Source organism: Argiope bruennichi, chromosome 7, assembly GCF_947563725.1.
Source record: "Argiope bruennichi chromosome 7, qqArgBrue1.1, whole genome shotgun sequence".
Taxonomy (NCBI): Eukaryota; Metazoa; Arthropoda; class Arachnida; order Araneae; family Araneidae; genus Argiope; species Argiope bruennichi.
The window spans coordinates 7,634,191-7,658,298 of NC_079157.1; the positions used below are offsets into that span (position 1 = coordinate 7,634,191).

General features: G+C 30.0%; 1 protein-coding gene across 1 annotated transcript in view; it reads right to left on the reverse strand.

The window, feature by feature from the left end:
- Positions 1–21,136, reverse strand: part of LOC129976482 (uncharacterized) — a 40,531-nt gene extending 19,395 nt beyond the window's left edge. The window contains exons 1-9 of the mRNA XM_056090090.1: positions 21,055–21,136; positions 19,043–19,154; positions 15,730–15,842; positions 15,503–15,612; positions 9,733–9,929; positions 7,512–7,610; positions 5,368–5,464; positions 4,651–4,744; positions 1,384–1,426 (exon numbers count right to left, since the gene is read on the reverse strand). Of these exons, the coding sequence (XP_055946065.1) occupies positions 1,384–1,426; positions 4,651–4,744; positions 5,368–5,464; positions 7,512–7,610; positions 9,733–9,929; positions 15,503–15,612; positions 15,730–15,842; positions 19,043–19,154; positions 21,055–21,095 (906 nt within the window). The 5' untranslated portion in view covers positions 21,096–21,136. The remainder of the gene's footprint in view (positions 1–1,383; positions 1,427–4,650; positions 4,745–5,367; positions 5,465–7,511; positions 7,611–9,732; positions 9,930–15,502; positions 15,613–15,729; positions 15,843–19,042; positions 19,155–21,054) is intronic.
- Positions 21,137–24,108: the final 2,972 nt, after the last annotated feature.

Here is a 24,108-nt window from a genome sequence, read left to right on the forward strand (position 1 = left end):
TTTGGAATTGAATGCCTTGCCTTATATCAAAGAAATTCTACAAAATAATAATAGTAATAATAATCTGCTAAACTTGTGGGATAAAAAAATTTTCTATTTAATGTTGTGACTTATGACACTTTGAAAGACCGCTGACAGTTATCTGTCAGCGATTTAAGCCGAGTGAGGAGCGTCTCTTGATTTTTCAGTAGCGCCAACTAGGGCCAAGAGTACGACTTAGCTACTCACGCGTCCCAACCCTTTTAATGGGGCGTGTTTTATTCATGCATTTCATTCACAGATCGTAATTTACACTGAAACAGAGAACGATCACCTCTGATCCAGTACCACCGGCGTTATTACTCTCGGCAAGGAGGACTTTGTGACCACGACAGATTTATACGTGCACCAGCCACCACACGCACGGAGAGTGTTCGGCCTGCGGGGTTCAAAGTCACAACCTGACGTGCGCGAGACCAATGCCCTTCTAATTAAGCTATTCCGGCCTTCCGTTTAATGCAACTGTAGGGTAAAATTCGGAAAAAGATTATATTTAAGAGAGGTTTCGCTGTATTTTGTACAATAATATATATTTACTTAACATAGAAAATATTTGCAAATGTTAATTGTTTAGTCAAATATAATTCATAATAACCATATAAATTTATTAAAGCAAATAATGAATGACGATAAGTCAGTAAAAATTTCCAGCAATGAAGCAGAAGAAGGAAAATTATATATAAATGAAGATGATAAGAATGACACTGAATGGTAGTAGTGATAATAAAAAGTATCATAACATTAATACAATAATAAATTTAATTATAAACGTTAGATTTTGGCATTTTCCAACTTATTACGATTGATTAATCATATTAATAAACAAACTAAATAATCATCCATGTTTAACAGTACATATAATAATTATACCTTGTTCCAAAGGATGTCGTTAGTATTAATAATAACTAACTATTAACATAATGATCTGAATTATCTTTTACTTACAATCGTAATAACAATGATACTAAAGAAACTTTCATATTTAACAAGTACTTTATTTTTCCATCTGTGTGCCTTTTTTTAAAAAAAATAATTAAACGGGCCGCGGTGGCCTGGTGGAATGGTTTCGGAACCAGAGGATTTCAGGTTCGAGACCCGACTCCACCGAAAAACCGTCGTGTAAATGTGCCAGGTGAGCGCAAAATCCGTCGGGGCTAAACGCCCTCCCGCTGCTCTAGTGTGAAAGTTTGGAGAGAGAAGTGCTAGCTCACGTGTCGTCCTCATCATCTGACAGCGGTTCAAAATTACGAGGTCCTTCCCAAACTAGCCCTACTTTTACTTTAAAAACGAAATGTTAATATAATAAAACTTAAAAATTTTTTTACATCTCTCTGCCATACTCACCGCAGCAGGAAATGTTGCTACCTTGTAATAATACTTGAGTTTCCTATTCATAAAAAAAAATAAAAAAAAATTAGCTATTAATTTTTCTTTGATAGAAAATCTATCAACTTAAAAAACATAATTTATTAAAAAAAAACTCTTATTTTATATTATATGTATAGATAATGGATTTTTTTTAAGGTTTAGATGTTTGCATAAATGATTTAAATCATGACTAAAAAGCGAATAAACAATCTTAGGAAAATATCTCAAAATTTGATATGTTTTGTATTATTTGTTTTGTATAAACATTTGGAAAATGAAATGAGTGATGCTGTTAAAGAAAAATTCATCCACATGTGCATGATGAAAAGTTCAACAGGTTCACTATCAAATAACAACACTTTATTATACATAAAACATGAAACACAGGTAAAAAACACAGATGAAGCATGCACAAGACCGTACTTACGGAAATCAAGATTATCCAAGCAGCAAATTTATCAACATTCAATTAACATTAATTTCGTGTAAATGAGGTTTTGAGGCGTTGATATGTTCCGAAATTATTTAGGAAATATGTTAATTTTGATTATTTTTTAAAATTTGCATTAACACATTATCATTAAGCATTAACAATTTAAGAAACAACTATTTAATAAATTTAACTGTTTTAAATCCAACGGTTTGCCAGTAATACGTTTCAAATTATTTTAGATAGAAACAGGCTACATTTCATATTGTATTATGTAAATAGTCTGCCAACGTATAAACAATACTATGTTCAATAACAGACAGCAAATGTAAGGTGATATATTCTGATTAAAATGTATTTAGTTCATCATATTTTTGTTAAAAAAATTTCACTTTGCTGGGATGCACCTATAGCATTCATAATGATTTCATTAATCCAAATATCGATATTTATAAAGATTTGTAATAATTAATCAATTAAATTGTAACGTGAAATATGAAATACAATGAATATATAAAATATATTAATAGTGAAATATAATAAATAGTCAACTAAATATCATATTTAGTGCTGTCAGTAAATGTACTATTGAAGTTTGGGAAACACGTATATTATAAAATGTTCGTAGACATGCGTTAGCTTCATGGTAAAGAGGATAGTTTTAGAAATAGCTCTGATGGATGCTGAATGGATGCTGTATCAATGACTTGCTCTTAACGACAAACTGAACAATAACGGTTTTACGACAAGAATGCTGGAATTTTGTTGATTAGGATGGAAGATATGTCATTCTTCTAGAACATTCCTTGCCCTGTCATGAAAACAACAAATTGCCTGAAGATACAGCTAAATCAGTCAATATTGAGTGAGGTAGTTCTTCAAGGTCAGTTAGTAATAGCAGACGACTCGAGAGGCGTGAATGGTTGAACAAAGTCTCTCTTCTGAAAGCTTTGTCTCAGAGCTTTGCACCGTTAATGCTGCTTCTGTGCTGCTATTTCTTGCAAGTGCTTAAAAATGCTTCTATTTTGTTTTATTATCTGCGCGTTCATGTTTTCATACAGAATAAAGCAATGCTATTTATTATGGGTTTGGTGGATTGTTTCACAGTACACCCTCTTAATCATACCTTTGATTTTTCGGGAAAATTTCAGTAACAATTCACTAATTGAGTGCTTTTTAAAATGAATATCTTCGATGTTTATACAAAGTTACTTCTGTATTTCTGTAAAGTTACTGTAAGTTCTGTATTTCTGTAAAGTTACTTCTGTAATTTCTGAAAATGCATGTAATGCCTAAGAATTGCATAACCATACCTTGCCATCATTTCAAAACTCTCCTTGGTATCGAAATGTGTCATTTTTGCGGTTAATACCTTTATATAATTACAGCACTACTTTAGGATACAAGTTTCTCCTTATTTATTAAATCGAATTTTTAACTGTAGACCAATTTAAATTTATAAAACATTACCTAACTACCAAAGGCATGATGATTGATGATGCACTACTAAATAAATGTTTGAGCATGGCAGTTTTTCTGTATTGAATAAATTTGCTTTTCCGAAATAAATATTTTCGGTTAACTTTTTGATAATCCTCTCTAAATTTAGAAATATATTTCTGGAAATCCTGTTAAGAAAAGCGATGAGGCTTTGCAGATTATTGTAAGGAAAATATGTTGCTAATTGGCACTTTTAAATTATTATAGTTCTTAAAAAATTATTAAAAATTTATTAATAACCTCCACAGAAGCAATTTTTTCCCAGTTTATTTAATGAAACTTTGCTATTGGGTGTATATTTAGAGGCACAATATTTAAATCCTTATTCCCCATTTTGGAAACACCATGTATATATAAAAGTAAAAGTGTTATTTAAAAAATTCTTACCTTACTTCTCTTAATACAAGAATGGAAATTTTCAAATTTATTGAAACAGAACTAATTATATATATCTCAAAAAAATTTTCTTAAGTTCCAATAAATCACTGATATTGTATCAGTTTTATCAAGAATCTTTCTCAAAGCAGTTTTAATGTAATTTGGCACTAAACTGATAACCATGTTTGAAGAAAATTTATTTCACCATATCAGTTTTATTATAGCCAATTTTTTTGTTGTATGATTCCCAAGTCTATGACGGAATGACGGTACAAATGAAATACTACCTTTCCATCATAGATATCCGATGAATGTAATTTTCCCTTCAAAAGAATGTTTTCATTGACAAAGGTCTTAAATGTTCAGTCTTTAATATAAAAGTGAAAAATTACTTAAAGCAATTTTAAAGTAAAGAATTTTTAGTTATTTAAAGCAAAGGATTTTTAGTTTTTTGGGAAGCAATTTTAAAGTGAAGTGTTTTTAACTTTATGGGACTTAGCTGAGTTTTTGTAATTGTTTGAAAAAATTATTCAATTATTATATTTTATTTATTTTCATTTCTCAAAATGAACAAACTTTTACTCATGAAGAAATAACATGCCTTTTTTGCTTATATTTTTCAAAAAGAAAAATAATGGGCATTCAAATTTATGAAAATAAAAGAAAAATGTAATTTTTTAGTATACAAGCCTTCTCAATTCTCGTAATTTAATTTTTTTCATAAAGGATAAGCAAAATGAAATGACATTGAATATGTATAGTATAAATAATAATAAACAGTAACGTAAATATATTTTAAAAGAATGCATTAAAGATATATATGTCATCATTTTTTTCAAAATTGCAAAAAAAAAAAAAAAAAATGAATTTAAGGCTTATTTTATTTCTCAAAAACAAAGGACCAAAAGGGAAAAAACTTTATCTATAAAACTTACAAGCAATCAGGTTTGCATTTCACTAGACAGCTCTGTATTTTATCTATAAAGCCCTTATCCAAATCTTCATTAGAGCATTTATAATCAGTTGAATCTGTTGAAAAAGATAAAATTAAACTTAAATAGGGTTTAAAATGTTTTATCTGAACATAGATGGCGAAAAACCTATAAATGCGGTAAGCTTGTTAAGATACCAAGCTACATGCACATTTTTGTCTCTATTGAAAAGATATAACTTATCCCCAAAATTGTTGCTGATAAACTCGAAGCCTATTCATATACAAATATATCATAGATTGAATGAAAATTCTTTGAAACTGGGGCTCATTCGTCTTTCTCTACTTTTTAATGGATCAGTGATTCATCTTTCTTGTGTAATTTTCAACCAAATGTTGAATAAAAAGAAAAATTAAACTTATTACAGATTGTGAAAGAAATGTAGAAATATCAAATCACATTATATAATAATTCAGCAGTATGAGAAATTCCATAAAGTGTAGAAAATATAAATCTAAATTTCAATGCTTAGCTTTAAAAAAATGAGATTGTATTTTTAAAATGACAAAGAGGAAACATCAATCCTTTATTGATTTCAGTATTTTAAATTGTAAATCTAATGTAGAGTAACGTAGAGAAATGTAGAGAGGTTTTTAATTGTAATTCTGAGTTATAATTGTCGTAATTAATGCTGACCGTATAGATTGAGAGCCAACTTACTTGAACAGAGATTTTGAAGACTATCAAACATCGTCATACCGGCAACACATCCTTTGCATTCTGTGACGTAATTTCCTCTGCATAACTCTAAACAAATCTGTAAAATGTGAAACAAACTTGATATCAATACACACGGAGTGAAAATACTAACAGCATAAAATGAACGAAATCGGGCTTCATAATTTATTTCCAATATTGCAACAAAAGAATAAATATTGAAAACTTTCATCCCTTCATTTATAAATTAAGAGAATTTTTATAAGCATTTAACTCGTATTTCTATTGGAGGTTATAAAACTGATGGAAAGACTCGATTAATGATAAAAAAAGCGGGAAAAATCATAACTGAAACCGAAGTAAAAGAACAATAAGTCGATTAAAATCAATCTGGAAAAAATTGAGACAATTGGTTATGTGTTCGTAATTTTCTATGACATCATAAAGCTGTATACAGCATCATTTAGACAACTGTCATGGCTACAACTGCAGAATTTTGCTACCTACATGATTATGCCTATCTGCGCTATAGAAACAATACATAAAGGAATTTGGCTCAGATACTCCAGCAACAAATTTGCAACTTCTAGAACAGTATAATAACCTGTAAGTAATTCATAAATTTGTTATAAATCATCAAATGTAATTATGTGAGTAAAGTTGCCTCAAAAGAGTGCATGAGGTTCCTTTGTAAGCGTTACAGGACTTTCCATTTTTTTTGTAACTGATGTAATGTCAGCCTGATTTTATATAGAATTCAGACATGCAATGTGGCTGTTGGAAAAGAAATTCAGCACCGGTGATGAAAGTCTTAAAAGGCTTTCACGGTGCAGTTTTGATACACTTGTGTTGAAAATTAAAAACAATCGTTTTGCTCTTTTTGCTTTTATCAATTCCCACAAGCAAAATATCTTTTTTAGTTATGCTCTACTGTACAATTTTGACATTTTACTCTTCAAACATTTATTGTATAATTCTTGAAATCATTACACTCGTTCCAATTTCTAACGAGTGGAGACATTTTAAAAAGTCTATTAGCAACATTTATGGCTAGCTTTCAGATGTCAAATATTAATTAGCATTGTATTACACTCTGTATAGTCTGTTAAACGTCTCATTTACCAAAGACACATATAATAACCGTCAATGCACTAGCTGTGCTTACATAAACTTTGACGTTTGGAAAAATATCAAGTACATTCCTTAGTAATTTGCTTCAAACAGTAAAATTCCACTTATTACTTTGGAAAGTAATAAAATGATCTTGAAAGAAATGTGTCTTGCACCTGCTCATATATTAGAATAGAGGGAATATGTAAAAATATTAGATGTGCAAGATCAAACCGCAGGAACACCGTAGATAGCGTGAAATTTCGTCACCAGCTAATGGGTTAATATTAAAACAGAGTTCATTCCGAAAATTGAGACTTACGAGCAATGTAAAATGGATTTTAAATATTTAAAAGTTTAAAATGAACATAGAGGAAACTCTTTTGGAATTCTTATATATAACTGATATAAATTGTAAAAAAGGAATTTATTTACAATTGATATCAATAATAAAATTAAAATATGCTATCATCAATTTTATTTAATATCACTCCGAAACTCTGTAAATATAACCAAAAATATAAATTTGGGAGGAATTTTAGCATTATAGAGAAATAAAAAAACAGATTCAATATTAAAATACTTATTCATTTATTGAACAACATATAATTAAATAATTCTTTTATTTAAGCAGTTGAATTATTAATTATTTGAACAAATAAAGGTAAATATAATAGATTTTTGGAAAAATAAAATAAAATAAAACTAAAAACAATGAAATATTTTCATGTCGTGATTACATAAATAGACAACCTATTAGAGGTTTAAGGAAAACAGAAAAATTATCAATTTTTTCCAATATGGACGTTGTAACTAGAAAGTAATATATGAAATAAGCCAGAAGAATGAATCATAGCAGTTCGACAGAATGCTTTTGAAATATTATGATTTCTTCGCTTAGGTATTATGTTAGAAAAAGCCAATGGTTCATATTATGTAGACAATATAAAGTGACGCACTAATCCTATTGATTCTTTAGTGCCCCGTAGACAGATGCGTGCATTAAAAAATGCGAAATTCAAAAATGTGTAGCTCACTTCCTGAGATCGAGGTCCGGTTCTGTTGTTTGATTCCCATAATGCCTCGTAATCCATACAGTTTGTTTGATAAGGATAAGGAAGCAAACGATCTTCTTCCTGAAAAACATGCATTCGGCGCCATTTTACTAATAAGAAAGTAAACGAAAAAAGAAATTTTAAAATTTCGTTAATTCATGCCACTTTCTTTTCTGAACTATATAATTTGGAAACATCAAGGAAAATATTAAGAACAATCATAGACGTTTTCTATTTAATCATTAACACTTCCATTTCGATAATTACAGAGCAATAATCAGAACTAAATAGATTTTCCAACTACTTTTATAAGAAATATCTGAAGTTCTTTAAACGCCATAGACATTTCCGAAAGTTTCTAAACGGAAGTCAGAATTAATATTTCAGTCTATGTATACATTAGTTTAACCAAGAAGATTTATTACACTGCGAAATGCGCTTTTTATGACAAAATATTAAATAATTTCTATTAGTATAAAAAACTTTTCTTAAAGACAATTATTAAGTTAATTGGCATTTTTTTAAATGGGAATCTTTACAGAGAGTGTTTATTATTTTATAGATTTCTATAGCTTTTCATGTATAACCAAAAAACATATTTTAAAATTCTTTACTATTACATCACGCATCTGAACAATTTCGTTTCAAGTAAGAAAATAGTATTAATTATTTTCTGTTAATTCAAATTTTACGCAGATTTTAAATATTAAGTTTTAATTTTCTGTCTGGTTTAAAGTTTCCGACTAAGTTTGAAGACGAATTTAAAAAAAAATGATACATAAACACTTTTTATTACCGTATATCTGAAGCAGACATGAAAGGTCATTATTAGAAGGAAAAATACACTCAGTGCCTTTAGTTTCTGAAAAAAATGCTACTTATTTAGTGAAAATTTAGCAAAATTTTCAATGTTAGGAAAAACAGAGTAAGTTAAAAAAATAACGGAAATATTCAATTTTTATTTTATCTTTTTATAGCTCAAACTACTTAAAATGTAACAGACCATAAAATAAAAATTATTTTAATATTTTATGAGCTCTTGAAGTTGCTGTTAATGATTCTTTCATCAAAATTTGTCTATGTTTTGAAATTAAAGTGTCTACAGAACTTATCTAAATGGAGCTATCTTAAAATTCGTGATCTGTCCCATCCTGAAAAGATTTTGGATACATGCATACCAAATTTCATGAAATTTCATTGAATTGATTTTGAGATATCAAGTTTTCCTTGAATCAGTCATAGTGAAATTTTCATTCTTCAGAAAATGCGTTTAGATATTCTACTTGTAAATTAGTTCATCCAAATGCGCTGGAAACAAATGTAGTTTTCACGCTTTTTTAACAGAAATGCCAAAAATAAGCAAACTATGGCTGAGTAAAACTAAATCGCTCTTTTTCGGTTAAAAATACCACTGTTTCCGATTTCATTTTTTGTTTATTGTGTATTATTGAAACTACTGTATCTATTTTTCTATCTTAGATATATTTTTAAAAAAAAGTCTGTTAGTTAGTAAGTTAAAATTTAGAATCCACGAACTTTGGATTTTATTTTCAGGTAATACAAAAAAATTTCAAATTTTTGAGAAAAATTAATCTTTATAACCTAATCGGATACCTCAAGAAAGTCAATGTTTATATTGTAGCGAAAATTCTTCCTTTCGACGAAGTGCAAAATAGCTCAGTCGCCTGAACGAAGCATCTCATAGCTGAGCGGAAGGTTGCGGGTTCGAATACAACCGAGGAGAATTGTCAGAAATTGATTGTTTAATTTTCAATTTGCTTTATGTCAAACTTATGTTAATTATGCAAATTTATGTTAATTATTCTAATCTGTTATTTATGTAAATTCCAACTTTCTGCGGGCCTTCAAATTCTAAAAGGTTCATCAACTGTATATAAGTAGTTTCTCAATCAGTTAGATTGGTAATAAAATCTTCAGTTGATCTTGATTGAGTTCTTTTCTATTGGACTACATTCACCTCATCTACGCTACAATATAGTTCACAAGAAGACATCATCAATAGTTTCCTTTATACCGTTCCTTATGTTTTCAAGAAAGTTTATATCTTTAGTATTCATCTGTTTTATCAGTACATGATAACACTTTTGCTAAGATATTTTAAAGATGTGATATGGTATTAAGATTAAGAAATATTTTGGATTTATCATAAATTACCATGTGTTTGTGGAGCAATAATACTTACCAAACGCTCGATTTCTACAACGTAATCAGACTCCATATAAAACGTTTCTCCATCGTAGACAGGATTGATAGGTTCGAAAGGACTGTGGAGAGCGAAGAATACTTTCGGCTTATCCCAGGGATCGAAGAGCAAATCTCGAGCAGGAATTTTCAATTTGAAAGAGAAAATCACGTAGAGAGATTGATCTTCCTCTCGTCCTGCATCAAAAAAATAAATAGTTACGCATCAGGTGAAAAGATGCTGAAACGTTTTGTATATGGCAGTCTATGATAGTTCAATTCTTTGAACTGGTAAGCAGTGATCCCTATAAAATGAAATTAAGCAAAAGGCAATCGAAAATTGCGATTTCCTGCTCTGATTTCCAATAATGCTCTTCCTAACGGAGAGCCCATGTTATTGAATATGGTAATGCATATCTTTCATTGCAGAAGTATATAATGCGAAACATATTCAACAGTGTGACACTTGAATGCAAGCAGTAAAAATTTATAACTTGCAGCAGTAAGAAAATATATACTGCTCGAAAGAAATTCTGAACACAAAAGTTTTTGCTGTTATTTAAGATCTTACTAAGCTGCAAATAAATAAATCTTAGCACCACATATTGAAATATAATACAGATAGTATGATACAAACATATAAAATATTTAGGTTTAAATGCTTTGAAAGACATCAAATTTAGAAGTAAAATGACTTGCAGTGAAACACAATTATGATATCATTAATAGAAAAAAAAACACAAATTAACCAGCACTCACTACTAACTCGGTCCAACCCAGCCAAGCGAGTTTTATATCAAAGGAACATATGGAGGCAGATTTCTTACTCAAACGAATAATTCAGTGTAAGTCAGCCATCTAACTCTCCGAGCCCCCACGAAGGCACACGGATTTAAACCATAAAAACTGAATGACCGGACCGCCGCAACAGCAACATTGGCAGGAACTGTGGTTGAGTCCTAAGGGCCGTCACCGGCCACTGTACAACCCTCCCCGAAGGAAGTACGTCCCGTCATCGATGGAAGGAGTCAGATCCCCCACCTATTAGTGTACCCTCCAGGGTGGCGAGATCCAACCACCGTGCCGGAAGCATCTCATCCTCATTTCGAGGTGCCCCCCGGGGAGGGGTTAGTAATTCAGTGTATAAAGTGAAGGTATCTTTAGTGATAGCTTGATTTACTCCCATTTCAAATAACCGTAAATAAAAAACAATAAATAATTTGAATAAACAAACCGTTATCAAACAACATTCACGGCTGGTTTGGGCTCCATTAGTATTGAAAGGGTTAACTGAAGATTATTAACTTAGTGTGTCATTTCGCTAAAATTCATGTCAGCTTTCTATAAGCATGATGAAGCTTTTTTATCAGTTGGACTTTGAAGAATTATTTTTCATCTTCCAAAATGTGCCAGTCTGAAAATTGCAAAATGAATTAAGGCATTAGATAAACATCAATTCTTCATCCAGGGTTTGTAAAATTTATCTTGTCCTTGTTTAAAACTTGGTTTCCTTTTGCATATTTTCAAGTTTTTGTTAACCCAGTTGGTGTACATTCAAATAAAGGAATAGCTTGCAACTATTATGTAAATCACAAAATGACTACTCCGATCCGCCGAGAGGCACACGGAAAAACTTGAATGACCGGACCGCAGAAGTAACAGCACTGTCCGGAACTATGTTTGAGTCCTAAAGACCAACACCGGCCAAGGTGAAATCTTTCCCTAAGGAAGTACTTCCAGTCGTTGACGGGAGGAGCCATACCCCCACCTTTTCGTGTATCAACAAAGATGGCGAGAACCAACCACCACACCGTAAGCTTCTCATCCTGAATTACGTGGTTCCCCTCCCCAGTGGGACATCTACAATGTAACGAAAGGCACAGGGCTTGCCAAACTCTATGCACGCGTTTAGGTAGTCAAATTACCATTATGTCTGTTTTACATGTTTATGTATACATCAGTATTGATTGGATCATTCGTTCCTGGTTCATATAAATTTTTATTGTCTTCAATAAAATTGTCAATTCAAGTGCCCATATTTTTTTGCGTTAGGAAAAGCCGATTGCATATTTAAGAATGATTGTATATTTCTGCAGCAAAATAATGAATTCTGTTCACATGACATCTAAATTGGATATTCAGAATTTAAATTCACGTTACCTTAAGATTAAGGTGCAAACATTATTCAACATATATAAAGACTATCTTGATACGATTTATTTCAGACTCCATAGGAAAACTTTTAACCTAATACATAGCACTAACTACTGACATCAAGAAAATCCACACTATAATTATTTTGATTTAAAATCAGTTTATTTTGTAAAGGCAATTCCTGAGAAATATGAAAGAGCGGGAGAAAGGGAAACTTACATTGTGCAATTTACTTCCTCTACGGGGACAATCATTTTCTTACTCCTAATAGTAAGTCAGCTTAGGAACTACTGCTATATTCTCCTGAATTGTAAAACGGTTTGTGGGATTATCGGTTTTGGCTGTTGACTTTTACAAAAGCCAGTCAGGGAAAGTAAATAATATTGCAAAACCCAATATCAGGAAAATGTAAAAGAGCGGGAGGAAGTGAAACATACATTGTGCAATTCACTTCCCCTACGCGGACAACCATTTTCTTACTAATAAAAATAAGTCAGCTTAGGGTTACTACTACTTCCTTCAGAAGAGTAAAATCTGGGGCTTATCCTTTTTGGTTATATGCTTTTGCAAAAGTCAGCCAATGGAAGTAAGTATAGTATTGCCAAACCAAACGCCAGGAAAGAAAGAAAAGGTGAAGGAAAAATTGCGCCGAACAATCTCATAGACGATTAGTAAGATTTAAGATTAAGTTCTTTGGAGAAATGCCTGCCTCTCAAAAGAAGAGAAAGAAAGAAAATGTCTAATTCCTTGGTCTGGAAATTCAACAATTCTAGACGTTTTCCATGGTCGATATGTTGTTCAGTTGTATAATATGGGACATGGTAGGTAACTTGCCATAGAATTTCAATAATAAAAAAATCAGTTATTTGTTAAATTATGGAAATGAATTATTCAATTATCATAATTTTATGAAACGCTTAATCTAATTAGAAATGTTTTCATACATCAAATTTAAAATAAAACATTAAACGTCATAAGAAGTTTGAAAAGATATTAATAAGGTTAGAGATATCAACAATAAACATCACCAACAAATTATCTTTATTCTGCAAATGAAAAACTTCATTTAGAGATCTGGGAGCCCTGTCTAGTTTTTTTTTCTGAAATGAGGATAAATAAGCTAAAGATTGGAAATTGTGAAAAAGGAAATAATAATATTGGACGGACGTCTGAAGAATGGAATAGGAATAAGAAATATTCATAGATTTTACCAAATGCTGTACTCGAAAATAAAAATTATATGTAAGACTGGTGGTATCTTACTTGTTAAAAGAAGTTTGCGCCTTTTATCAGAAATCAAATTCTTTATAAGACGCAATACATGTTAATGAAGTCAATTCAACTTTTTCTGCAATTTTCAATTTAAAGTAAACTTCTTTCAAAGTCAATGCAAAAAATTTGGCAAGAAAAATCCTTAAGCATTCCTAACGGAAGACCCATTTGATGCATGCATCACTTTTTCAAGAAATTTTCAATTTAAAGTAAACTTCTTTCAAAGTCAATGCAAAAAATTTGGCAAGAAAAATCCATAAGCATTCCTAGAGGAAGACCCATTTGATGCATGCATCACATTTTCAAGAAATTTTCAATTTAAAGTAAACTTCTTTCAAAGTCAATGCAAAAAATTTGGCAAGAAAAATCCTTAAGCATTCCTAGCGGAAGACCCATTTGATGCATGCATCACATTTTCAAGAAATTTTCAATTTAAAGTAAACTTCTTTCAAAGTCAATGCAAAAAATTTGGCAAGAAAAATCCTTAAGCATTCCTAGCGGAAGACCCATTTGATGCATGCATCACATTTTCAAGAAATTTTCAATTTAAAGTAAACTTCTTTCAAAGTCAATGCAAAAAATTTGGCAAGAAAAATCCTTAAGCATTCCTAGCGGAAGACCCATTTGATGCATGCATCACATTTTCAAGAAATTTTCAATTTAAAGTAAACTTCTTTCAAAGTCAATGCAAAAAATTTGGCAAGAAAAATCCTTAAGCATTCCTAGCGGAAGACCCATTTGATGCATACATCACATTTTCAAGAAATTTTCAATTCAAAATAAACTTCTTTCAAAGTCAATGCAAAAAATTTGGCAAGAAAAATCCTTAAGCATTCCTAGCGGAAGACCCATTTGATGCATGCATCACATTTTCAAGAAATTTTAAATAAGACAGAATATCACACTGAACGCTCGAGAATTTAGATTCAGATGAAATTAATTAACAAGAGTTTAAATGTCATTTTAAAGTGCTGAAATGTCAATCAACATTATGAAGGAATTTTTACATGCTGGATTGGGTGAACATTTGTGTTTGATACATTAAAGATTTGAGGGAGTGTCTCATGGGGGGGGGGGGCATGGAAAATTATAGCGACAAATTCTTAACATGAGTTTCCCCTCCCCCACTTGGTTGCCACAAAGGTTGTTGGTTCTCATCGCCCATGTAGGTTAAAAATGGTATGAGGGCGGTTACCCCCTACCGATGACGAGACGTGCAGGAATTGTACTGTGGTCAACGATGGCCTTAGAATTCAACCTCTCACCAATGCTGTGGCGGTATCCGATAATTCACATTTTTTCAAGTGTCTCATGGGCGGGGTGTCGAGACAGTAGTTTAGAATGAAAATATTTTGAGTACTTTTCTTATCTATTCACTACTGCATTTTAAATTTTTTTGAGAGTAAGAAAATAAATAAAAGAAAAACTAGTCAATTATTTTAATAAAACTAAATGAATAATACATAATTATAAAAATGAAAAACGATTGAAATCAGCTATCGCAAATTGCAAGTTGAAGTGAAAACATTATTTTTTTTAAGTCATGTGGTATCGCCCTGACAGAAAAACATCATGTTCTCACTGACTCATATTTCGCAATCGCCAACATTTAGAAAAGCAATAGAATTCAACTATCTCAAAATCAATCGAGTTCTAAAATTTTCTTCTTAAGGCCAGAATTTTTTTTTCGTGAAAAACAAGTTTAAACTAGTTTTAAACAATAACATGGCTATCAGATTACGCATGCGTCAATATTTAGAAACTATTTTTTTTTTCATCTCAAAATTATCTGAGCTCCAAAATTCCTTTTTCAGATAGAAAAATTTAAAATTTATAAACGTTATATACATATAAAAAAACCTTCGAGACTTAAACTTGCTGTTTCGCGTTCATTCCCATCTTCTTCTCTGTGCTTCTTCGGGCAATAACTCCTTACAACATTACCCTTTATTGGCTACTCAGGAGAATCAGGTACATGTTAGATATTCTCGCCAAGTTGTGAGCTTTTGGATGGTAATAATCTCCAAGCTTTTTGTTGGTGATAAGTCTCCAAGCGTCCAAAAACTCCAAATCTTATTTATCATTTTCTAATTACTTTAATAAGGAGAAATAGATGCCTCAATTTTCTGTCTGCGCATTTTGAAGTTCCAAAATCCCAAACTAAAACATTATGTTCTCACATGCTAATAAACGAATGGAAATAAATATAAAAATAAATTGATGATAAGATCGAGTAAGATAAGAAGACTTTGGATACATTTTGCATCAGAGATCATTCAATTTCAGGAAAATGCAAATGAATGATAAGTATAATGCAAAAATCGAATGAGTATTGTATCACTCACCTTTATTATCAACAAAACGCAAATCATTTTTATCATAAAGATGCAAATTTTCGGAATGGCATTGGACATATCTATTTTGATCCACTTGTGTAAAAACGGTTGTTAATTTCCTAAAAAGAAATAAAAATGTTTCATGAATTATTCGAAGAACGTAAAAAAACTCAACGTTACGTTCAAATTATAAATGTCCAAAGTATTGAACTGGAGCAAATTAAAATCTAATATACCTCGGATTCGGATAGGCCAAAAAAGGAAGTCTGTAGCTGTCGTTCGGGAGTAATTTAAATGAACTTTCGTCAATTTCTTTTGAGTAATTAGTAAAGTGTCCAAGCTTTGGCATCTGTGGCAAAATGTATTTGTTATGAATTAAATTAATACATTACAATGGAAAAAACATACACTGCAAATGTTTCTAAAAATACAAAATGCGTTTAATATGACGGTATGTTCTTAATTTATAAGCAAATTTATTAAAATAACATTTGAATTAAAGGATTGAAGAACTCAATTAAAAGACTGCAGAAAAATATTGTTCCAGTTGTATTACCGGGATATTAATTTGAAATATGTTTGAATCTTCTCACAGGCATTCATGTTTTTCTGTCCTGATATTAAATAATCATATATATTTCTATATATCATTTACGTAAATATTATTGTGATTTGTCGCAAGTTTCTATTTGTTCTTATAAACCAAATTATACAATATCGTAATAATAGTGTGTGCACTTTTCATTTTGTCACTGTTATCCTTCCTATAGATATTTGCCATTGGTGCCAAGTAATTTTCATGTGAATTCCTCATCATATATCGAGAATTTCAGTAATCAATCTATACAATTAAACAAGATGTTCGAATTTAGTGGGAAATGAAAAAGGTAGATAAAAAATTGATGGACTGAAATCAAAATCTTGCTTTATAATCTCTATTTTTAAATTTTTTAAATAATAACATCATCATCTGTCATGGATTCTTCTCCTCACTCTTTATACAACTCCATACAGATTTCCCCCGTGCTTTAGGATATTTTCGCAAAGCATTTTCATCATCTTCGAATTTTCAGTTTCCAAAAATAGCAAAATAACTAGTTTTTTTAACATTAACTTGACTGTGAGGAATGAAAAGAAGCTAACCAAAAGAGACATGATGAGTAGAATAAGAATGGCTTTCTTCTGTAAGGAATTAACAATATCCTATACTTTAAAGCAAACACAAAACGGTAACTTTAAGAAAATGCCCCTGATATGATTCTTTTTTTTTTTAATTCAAAGGTCTTCAAAAGGAAGGATCCGTTCAAGTAGAGCAGTGAAGACACATGTACAGTGATACTGGATGATTTCGACTTTCAGATAACTAGGACACGTACACATTTCAAATTATGTCTGAATATATGGCCGGACACTACTGAGTCATAGCAAGGGACGTTATCATTCATATATAAGGATTCCATATGTGGCCAAAAGTGTATGGGAGACACAAAATGGTAACTTTACAAAAATGCCTTGGTGAATGGGATATGTCTTTTTCCACATATATTCTTCAACAGTGGTATCTTATCATGCAGAGTAGCGTGCAGTGAAGACACATTTTTAATGCATTAAATGTCTTCTGTTTTCAGGTAACCAGTTCTTATGCACATCTCAGCTGAACATACTTAATGAAAGAATGGGACATTCTCATTTTCTTCATTCCTCTTTTTTTTAAAATTTTTTAACCAGTCAAAATTTTGTACATATGTTGTACCAGCAAAATAAATAAATACATATTCTATATTGTCATGTATTTCCCAAATTTAAGGATAAATTTTATCTTAACACTTCATTTCTTCAACAAAGTTAGCATTTTTCCGTTGTAGCTTACATATTGAATCCTTCTAGCTAGGATCGAGGCCAATTTTCAGCATTATTTGAAGCTCAAATTTGAGCTGACTACTCGTGAAGTTGTCAAAAGTCCATTGTCCACGACTTGCTTGTTGTTCTTCATTTTCATAAAAACACAGTATATTCCGGCCACATTCTAAGAAAGTTAAATAAATTCTGCTATAAGCGATAACGTAGCAATTCGAAACATATCAAAATCCTCTGTTTCTCAAAAGTAACAGCCACAGAGATACATTTTCGCTTGATGATGTTTTCAAACACACTGGTAGACAGAGTATACGAATGGTACACTGGTGGACATGTTCTTCAGTTATTGGTTCTATGTCTCTGAGTAATGAACCTCATTATTATGTGTTTTTAAAGAATTATGCCCTAATGAAACCTATTAATGAAAAACTGATCGTTAATCAGTAACTTTTTGGATACTCAAGATAAGGAAACTAATTAAATCTTTTTGCTTAATTAGTTTCCTTATCCTATGGTTTATGACTCTGAGTAATGAGCCTCATTATTAAGTGTTTTGTAAGAATTATGCCCTAATGAAATAAATCTATTAATGAAGAACTGATCTTTAATCAGTAACCTTTTGGATCCGCAGGATAAGGAAACTAATTAAATCTTTTTTGCTTTTCATACTCAAGTTCGATCCTGATAAAAGAAATAGGGGGAAAAAAATACAAATATCCGTATTATAATGCACAGTCTTGTAAAGAAACTACAGCCTCCACATCTATAATAAATAACGTTGCCTTTACATGAAATTCAGAACTTTTTTGGATTTATATATAAGTAAAATTTCAAAATGATTTTTATTAATTTTATTTCAGAAATGATTTGAATCTTCACCATTAAATCTGTCTTACATATTAATGTTAGTATTACATATTGTGCCAAATAAGTTTTTAAATTAACAATGATAAAATTTCATAATGTGATTCTATAACAATCTAATTAACGTATTAGCTAAAGTCCTAAATTTATTGTTTGGTAAAATACAATAATTTGAAATACTTTTTTTTATTCAGTTCAAATCGAAATTAATTAGATATGAAAAATAATATTTAATTATAAAAGTTAATCAAACTTAGTTGTCATTCATGACATTAACATACAAACATATTGCACGCATAGTTTCTCATTAGTTATCATAACATTCTTGTGATATAGATTGTGCTATTATGTGTAAACTTATTTTCCATGCATGCTATTGTTAATGAGCTGTTTTTGAAAACTTTAATAAATTAAAGAAAAGATTAAATGTGCATATTGTGCAAGTAAAAATTTTGAAATGAACGCTGATAAAATTCCGCAATACATTTTTACACAAACCTAATTAATGTAACAGCGATTTTCTTTAATTTGTCATTTGGAAAAATTTATTATTTCAAATACTTTCTATATTTTGCTCATTTCAAATCTATATTAATAATTAACCCTTAAAGATAATCATTCTTTGTTATCATACTTAACATTGACACGCTAATATATTATATACACAAAGAGTCCTTAGTTATCGCAACATTCTCATGATTTGAGTTGTGTGATGTTTTGTATCAAATTATATTCCATGTATGCCACTCTACATGAGCGGTTTTTGAGAAAACAAATTAATAAATTAATTAAGCTGCAAAATTTCAAGACATAATTAAATGTGCATACCACTTTGACGCTGCAATAATGAGGATGAAATATGCATAAATCTAAACCTCCACCTATTTTTGGTTTCTGGCAAAGATGAGGATACTCATGACAAAACATCTTGAGTGACATGCTAAAGAATAATTAATAAACAGAGAGAACAAATAAAAATAAATCGCTTGCAATAAATATTGAAATTTTTTTATCTATATTAAGTAGAACAGTTTAAAATATTTATAAAAGATAAATAAATTTTAACATTGTACTAAGGTTCAGAATAGTTCAGGCGTTCATAAAATATTTTTGTTTCTTTGAATAAATGTTTATCAGATCATTTTCTTACGATTTGAAAAGGGATGGTAACAAAGTTTAAGAGTAAGTAATAACTATGCTTACATTTAAGAATCTGATGTGTTTTTTTTTAGAAATCGATACGTATATATCTCTTCATTTTTTAAATTTTGCTTCATACAATTAATATTTTAAATATTATAATTTTTCTATGTGAAGGCTTTGAGCTATTTTATTAGATATGTTTTTCAGTTCATTCCAAAATAGAATCAAGATTCATTTACTATTTTTTACGTTTGTAGTTACATATTATATTTCATTAAAGAAATCTTTATCTGAATTAATTTTATTATTTAAAATAAAATTATTTTCTTCTATTTTTTTTTTCAAAATAATTTATTATCTTCTGTTACATATGCTCTTCTGTTTTATTTTTGATTTACTTTAATTATTTCTTATTTGTATTTTTTAAACTTTGTTAACATATCATTTTTATTTTCTATTTAATTTTTTGCTTCCTTATTTTTGTTATTTGTTCATTCATATTCATGCATTATGTTTTTCTTTATTTTGTCTATATTCACTGTGCACCATAATTTTATTGTGGCTTTATTCTGAGAGAAGTAAACAAATGCTCTTATGTCTATTTGTCTTTATGCTGAGGACTTTGTGGTCAGATGTTTTTTGTCTGAAGGGCCAGGTCGGAGCTTTTTGCTTTAATATTTCCTCCTGTGGAAGATGTGTAATATATTCAAATTTTATATAAGTGCATACTTTGCAGAAATTTAATGTTACTGGTGAATAAGCAAATGATTTAAAGCTGATAATTAAAAAAGAATTTCTTGCATATGCCATTTTCTCTTTCAACTTTCTTTATTGTTTCGTGTTATTTGGTATTAAAAGGTTTAGTAAATGAATTGTTTAACAAATAAGCACAAAGCATTATTTCCTATCGTTCATTATGTTATGCGTTACTTAAACGATGTTACTCAGTTCTAATGATTGCGGCATTATTTAATAGACAGGAGATAAAATTTAACTATCACAATAAAATACAAAGCATATATTTTATATTATGTATTTTTTTCAAATTTACTGTTCTAAGCACTAATGGCAGCATAGAACAATGGATTACAAACATCGAGAGTCATTTTTCCAATCACTGCACTTAATTTCGAGTTTAAATGGCGCAAACTTCATTCTTGAGAAGTTCTCATCAATAGGATACACGTGTACAAATTGAAAAGTGTTCATTAAAGTCTGTTTTCATTGTTATCTTATTTACCAGAATACCTGAGTTTTTTAAAAACTTTATTCAGGAAACTTATGAATTCAGCCAGTATATTAATAAAGTCTGAAAAAAGATAGAAACCAGCCCTTAAAATAAAATAAATTGCTTTGCGACGCTCTACAAATGCATGTAATAAATAATACATCTGCTCTTTCAAAATACTGCAGTAATAACATTCTATGATATAATGCCTATGATATGAATTGACAATATATTATAAATAATGATATAAAGGCAGATGAATCAAATTTAACATTAGCATCTTCTGATGCTTTCGATTGGAAGCGCGAATTATCTTTCATAGAATATTCCATAGTACTAATTTGATCATATATATTTTCCTGAAATAATTTTAAAAAAAGTTTTACTTTTGACATATTCTATCAACAATGAAAGAACTGAATAATATTTTTTTTACTTTTGCCTCTCGAATATTTTAAAAGATACTTACTTCTCATAACACACTGTTGCAGCAGGTAAAGGGAAATTCATTCGTTTCAAAAAAGAAGTTTTATCTATGTTGATAATGGTGGGATAGGTGTAGTAACGCTTCCAGAATTCGCTTGATTGGTAGAACAGTGTTGAAGCGCATGCTGAAAAAACTAGGAACTTGAACGTTCTCCATATCAACATAACATTCAAAGTGAATTGACATTTCCTTCGACATTTCTGCTTTTCTTGCCATGCTGATGAGGATGATTCAAATGTTTGACAATCATCTGCTGAAAATGCTGCCACAATGCCTGTCCGTCTGAATCTTAACTGCTAAGAAAATAAGGGAATCAAAATGTTATTTAACTACACTGTAATGTTACTGTAAATACTCAACATATTTTTTTGTTTATATTATAGAAGCGTCCTATTCATTTTCTAGCTAGGTAATTCTCAAATTATTCGATAAATTAAAAAAAAACATTTTAAATAAAAAATATTTTTACAACTAATTAGAGAGATATTTCTGGCATGAATAAAAAAGCTAGCACTTTACATCCCCTTTATTGTATCAAATTAATCTTGCAAAAGATATTCTATAAACATACATTCTCTCTATTAAGCATTTTGTTTTCTTTTCTTTTTCTCGTTCAAGATATATTTTCTGTTCAATGAGATAAAGAAATATGCAAATGGATTCGATTTGAAAATTCAAATGTCGAATTTTAGCTGCTGAAATCAGCTTCTTCCTGCTTTTAATTTTTAATTAAAAAAAATTCCTGATAAAAAAATTATTAACGTAATGGATTGAAATGATCGCTATTGAGAAAGAAAAAAATAAAAACCTGAAAATTTAGAGAAAAAATTTCCTTCTTCAGACACTACTCTTGGACAAATAATACTGTGTAAAGTATTCGATTTGCTGTTTATTGATGCAATATAGACATCCGTCTATACTGTGAATACTTTGTAAGGTTTGTGGTATGTTAATGCAACAGACAGACTTCTATTCAGACATCTAATAATGTGTAAGGTATAGGCTTGTGGTTTGATGACGCATGAGACAGACTTCCGCCCAGACAGCTAATACTGTGTAAGGTATTCGGTTTGTGATTTCTTCATTCAAGAGACAAATTTCCGCCCAGAAATTCCTGTTTTAGACCAAAAGTTAAAATTGTATTTGTTTAAAAGCTAATCATACAAATGTTTTGAAGTGAACAACATATGAAAAATAAATAAGTATTAAATGCTTAGTTAGATAAATCACCGGATTGAGAAGTAAAATTTCTTTGAAACTGTTAATACAAACTAGCAGTGTTTATATTTCAATAAATGCTTTTTTGAGAAATAAAATTTTACGTTGAACTTCTGAGATCTGAGCAAAGAATTCCAGGGAGATAACATCTTCAAAATGTAAAGGGTTACTAATATATTAGTTAAACGTAGATTTTTTTTGTTTTTAAAAATTATATTATAATTTATTAACCCGTAACCGGAGAAGGGAGTCAAAATGACGCCGTGTTGCTCATTAGCTCTGACTATCATGTGGTATTTTGTCCTTGAATACCATCACTTCCCCAGTCCTTCAAGCTTTTTTTCAGCAGGATGTTAGCTAAATTCTAAATATGAACACATGCGTATAACCGAGTTATTCTTTTTTGTAAATTTTTGTTGTTATTTATGGAGTCATTGACTCCACGTCTCCGAAACTGTCATTGGAAAAAAATATAACACAACAATAAATTTCTACATATCTCGCATTGCAATTCTCTTCCCTTTCCTAAAATAATATATTGTTGTATAAAAAGAATGAATAATACTCAAGAAGGGCCTTCTAGGACAAAAAATTAACCATGTGATCCAGATTTTGATGAAACTATAATGTAATGGTTTAAAGAATACGAAATATCGAAAGATGATTCGGATATTAGGGATGCAGAAACGATTATAAGATATCATAAGGGGAAAAAATGAAAAAGAAAATTAAGAAAATTCGAACCTAGATTCAGAAGAAGAGGAAGACGACATGGTTGACATGGAAAATTATTTCTATAGGAAAAGAAAATATAGATTCAAGTGGTTCAAATATCTGTTAGTGAGTTCACATTCCCGGACGCCTCAGCACAATATTGTTTTGAAGCTGCCCAGAATTCGTCCTAATTTTCAACGGCTATGTGTGACTAAAAATGAAGCCTAGAACTATATTTTCTAGGTGGTACGATACTTATGATTGCAAAATATACAAATCTGGAATTTAGTACAAATGGTTAAAAATATAAAGATCAGTTTTGCGTGATTTGGATATATTGAAATTGAGAGTCTACGGCGTTATGGTGCATTGATGCTTTATGGATATGTTGGAATGACGCAGCGTACTGTTTTACATTGCTGCTTTTAAATTTAAATCACGTAAAATGAATAAAGAAATATTCTTAAAATAATATTTTAAAATATTGCATTCTTCATTTTTTGTGTTAAATTCTAACAGTTATTAACATAAGTATCATTCCGTAATATCTAAATGAAGTAAAAACTCATTAAAAGATTGATTAGTTTGTCTTATAACATCTTTCCACCATTTAATATTATGACATTTTTAATATTAATATTTTTTAATATTTTTGGTAATTACATGATTTAGAAGGAATTATGTTTTCATAATAAATTCGAATGCTATTTATAAAGAACAAAAAAGAAAAATAACAATGGAGTCATTTTGACTCCTTGTCTCTGGCCACGTGAGGAAATTCATGTCTCCGGTTAAGGTATAATATTTCAATGTAATCAGACATATTATTTCCATCAATTATAAAATACTATATTGATTAAATTTCATTTCCCCTAAAATTCATATGCATAAGCTGACGTTTACAATTCTCCCAACGAAGTGCATCTAATAGTGACTTCTTTTAACACTGTAGAAATCTTGGAATTTGCTCAAAAAAGAAAGTTGCTTGAAGACGTATTGTAAGAATTTCTACATCGGAATCATAGTATAAAAAGCATCTGATGTAGAATTTTTAACGAAGTTAGGTAAATTCCTCTTAGTCCAGTCGAAATGTTATGAAAGGTA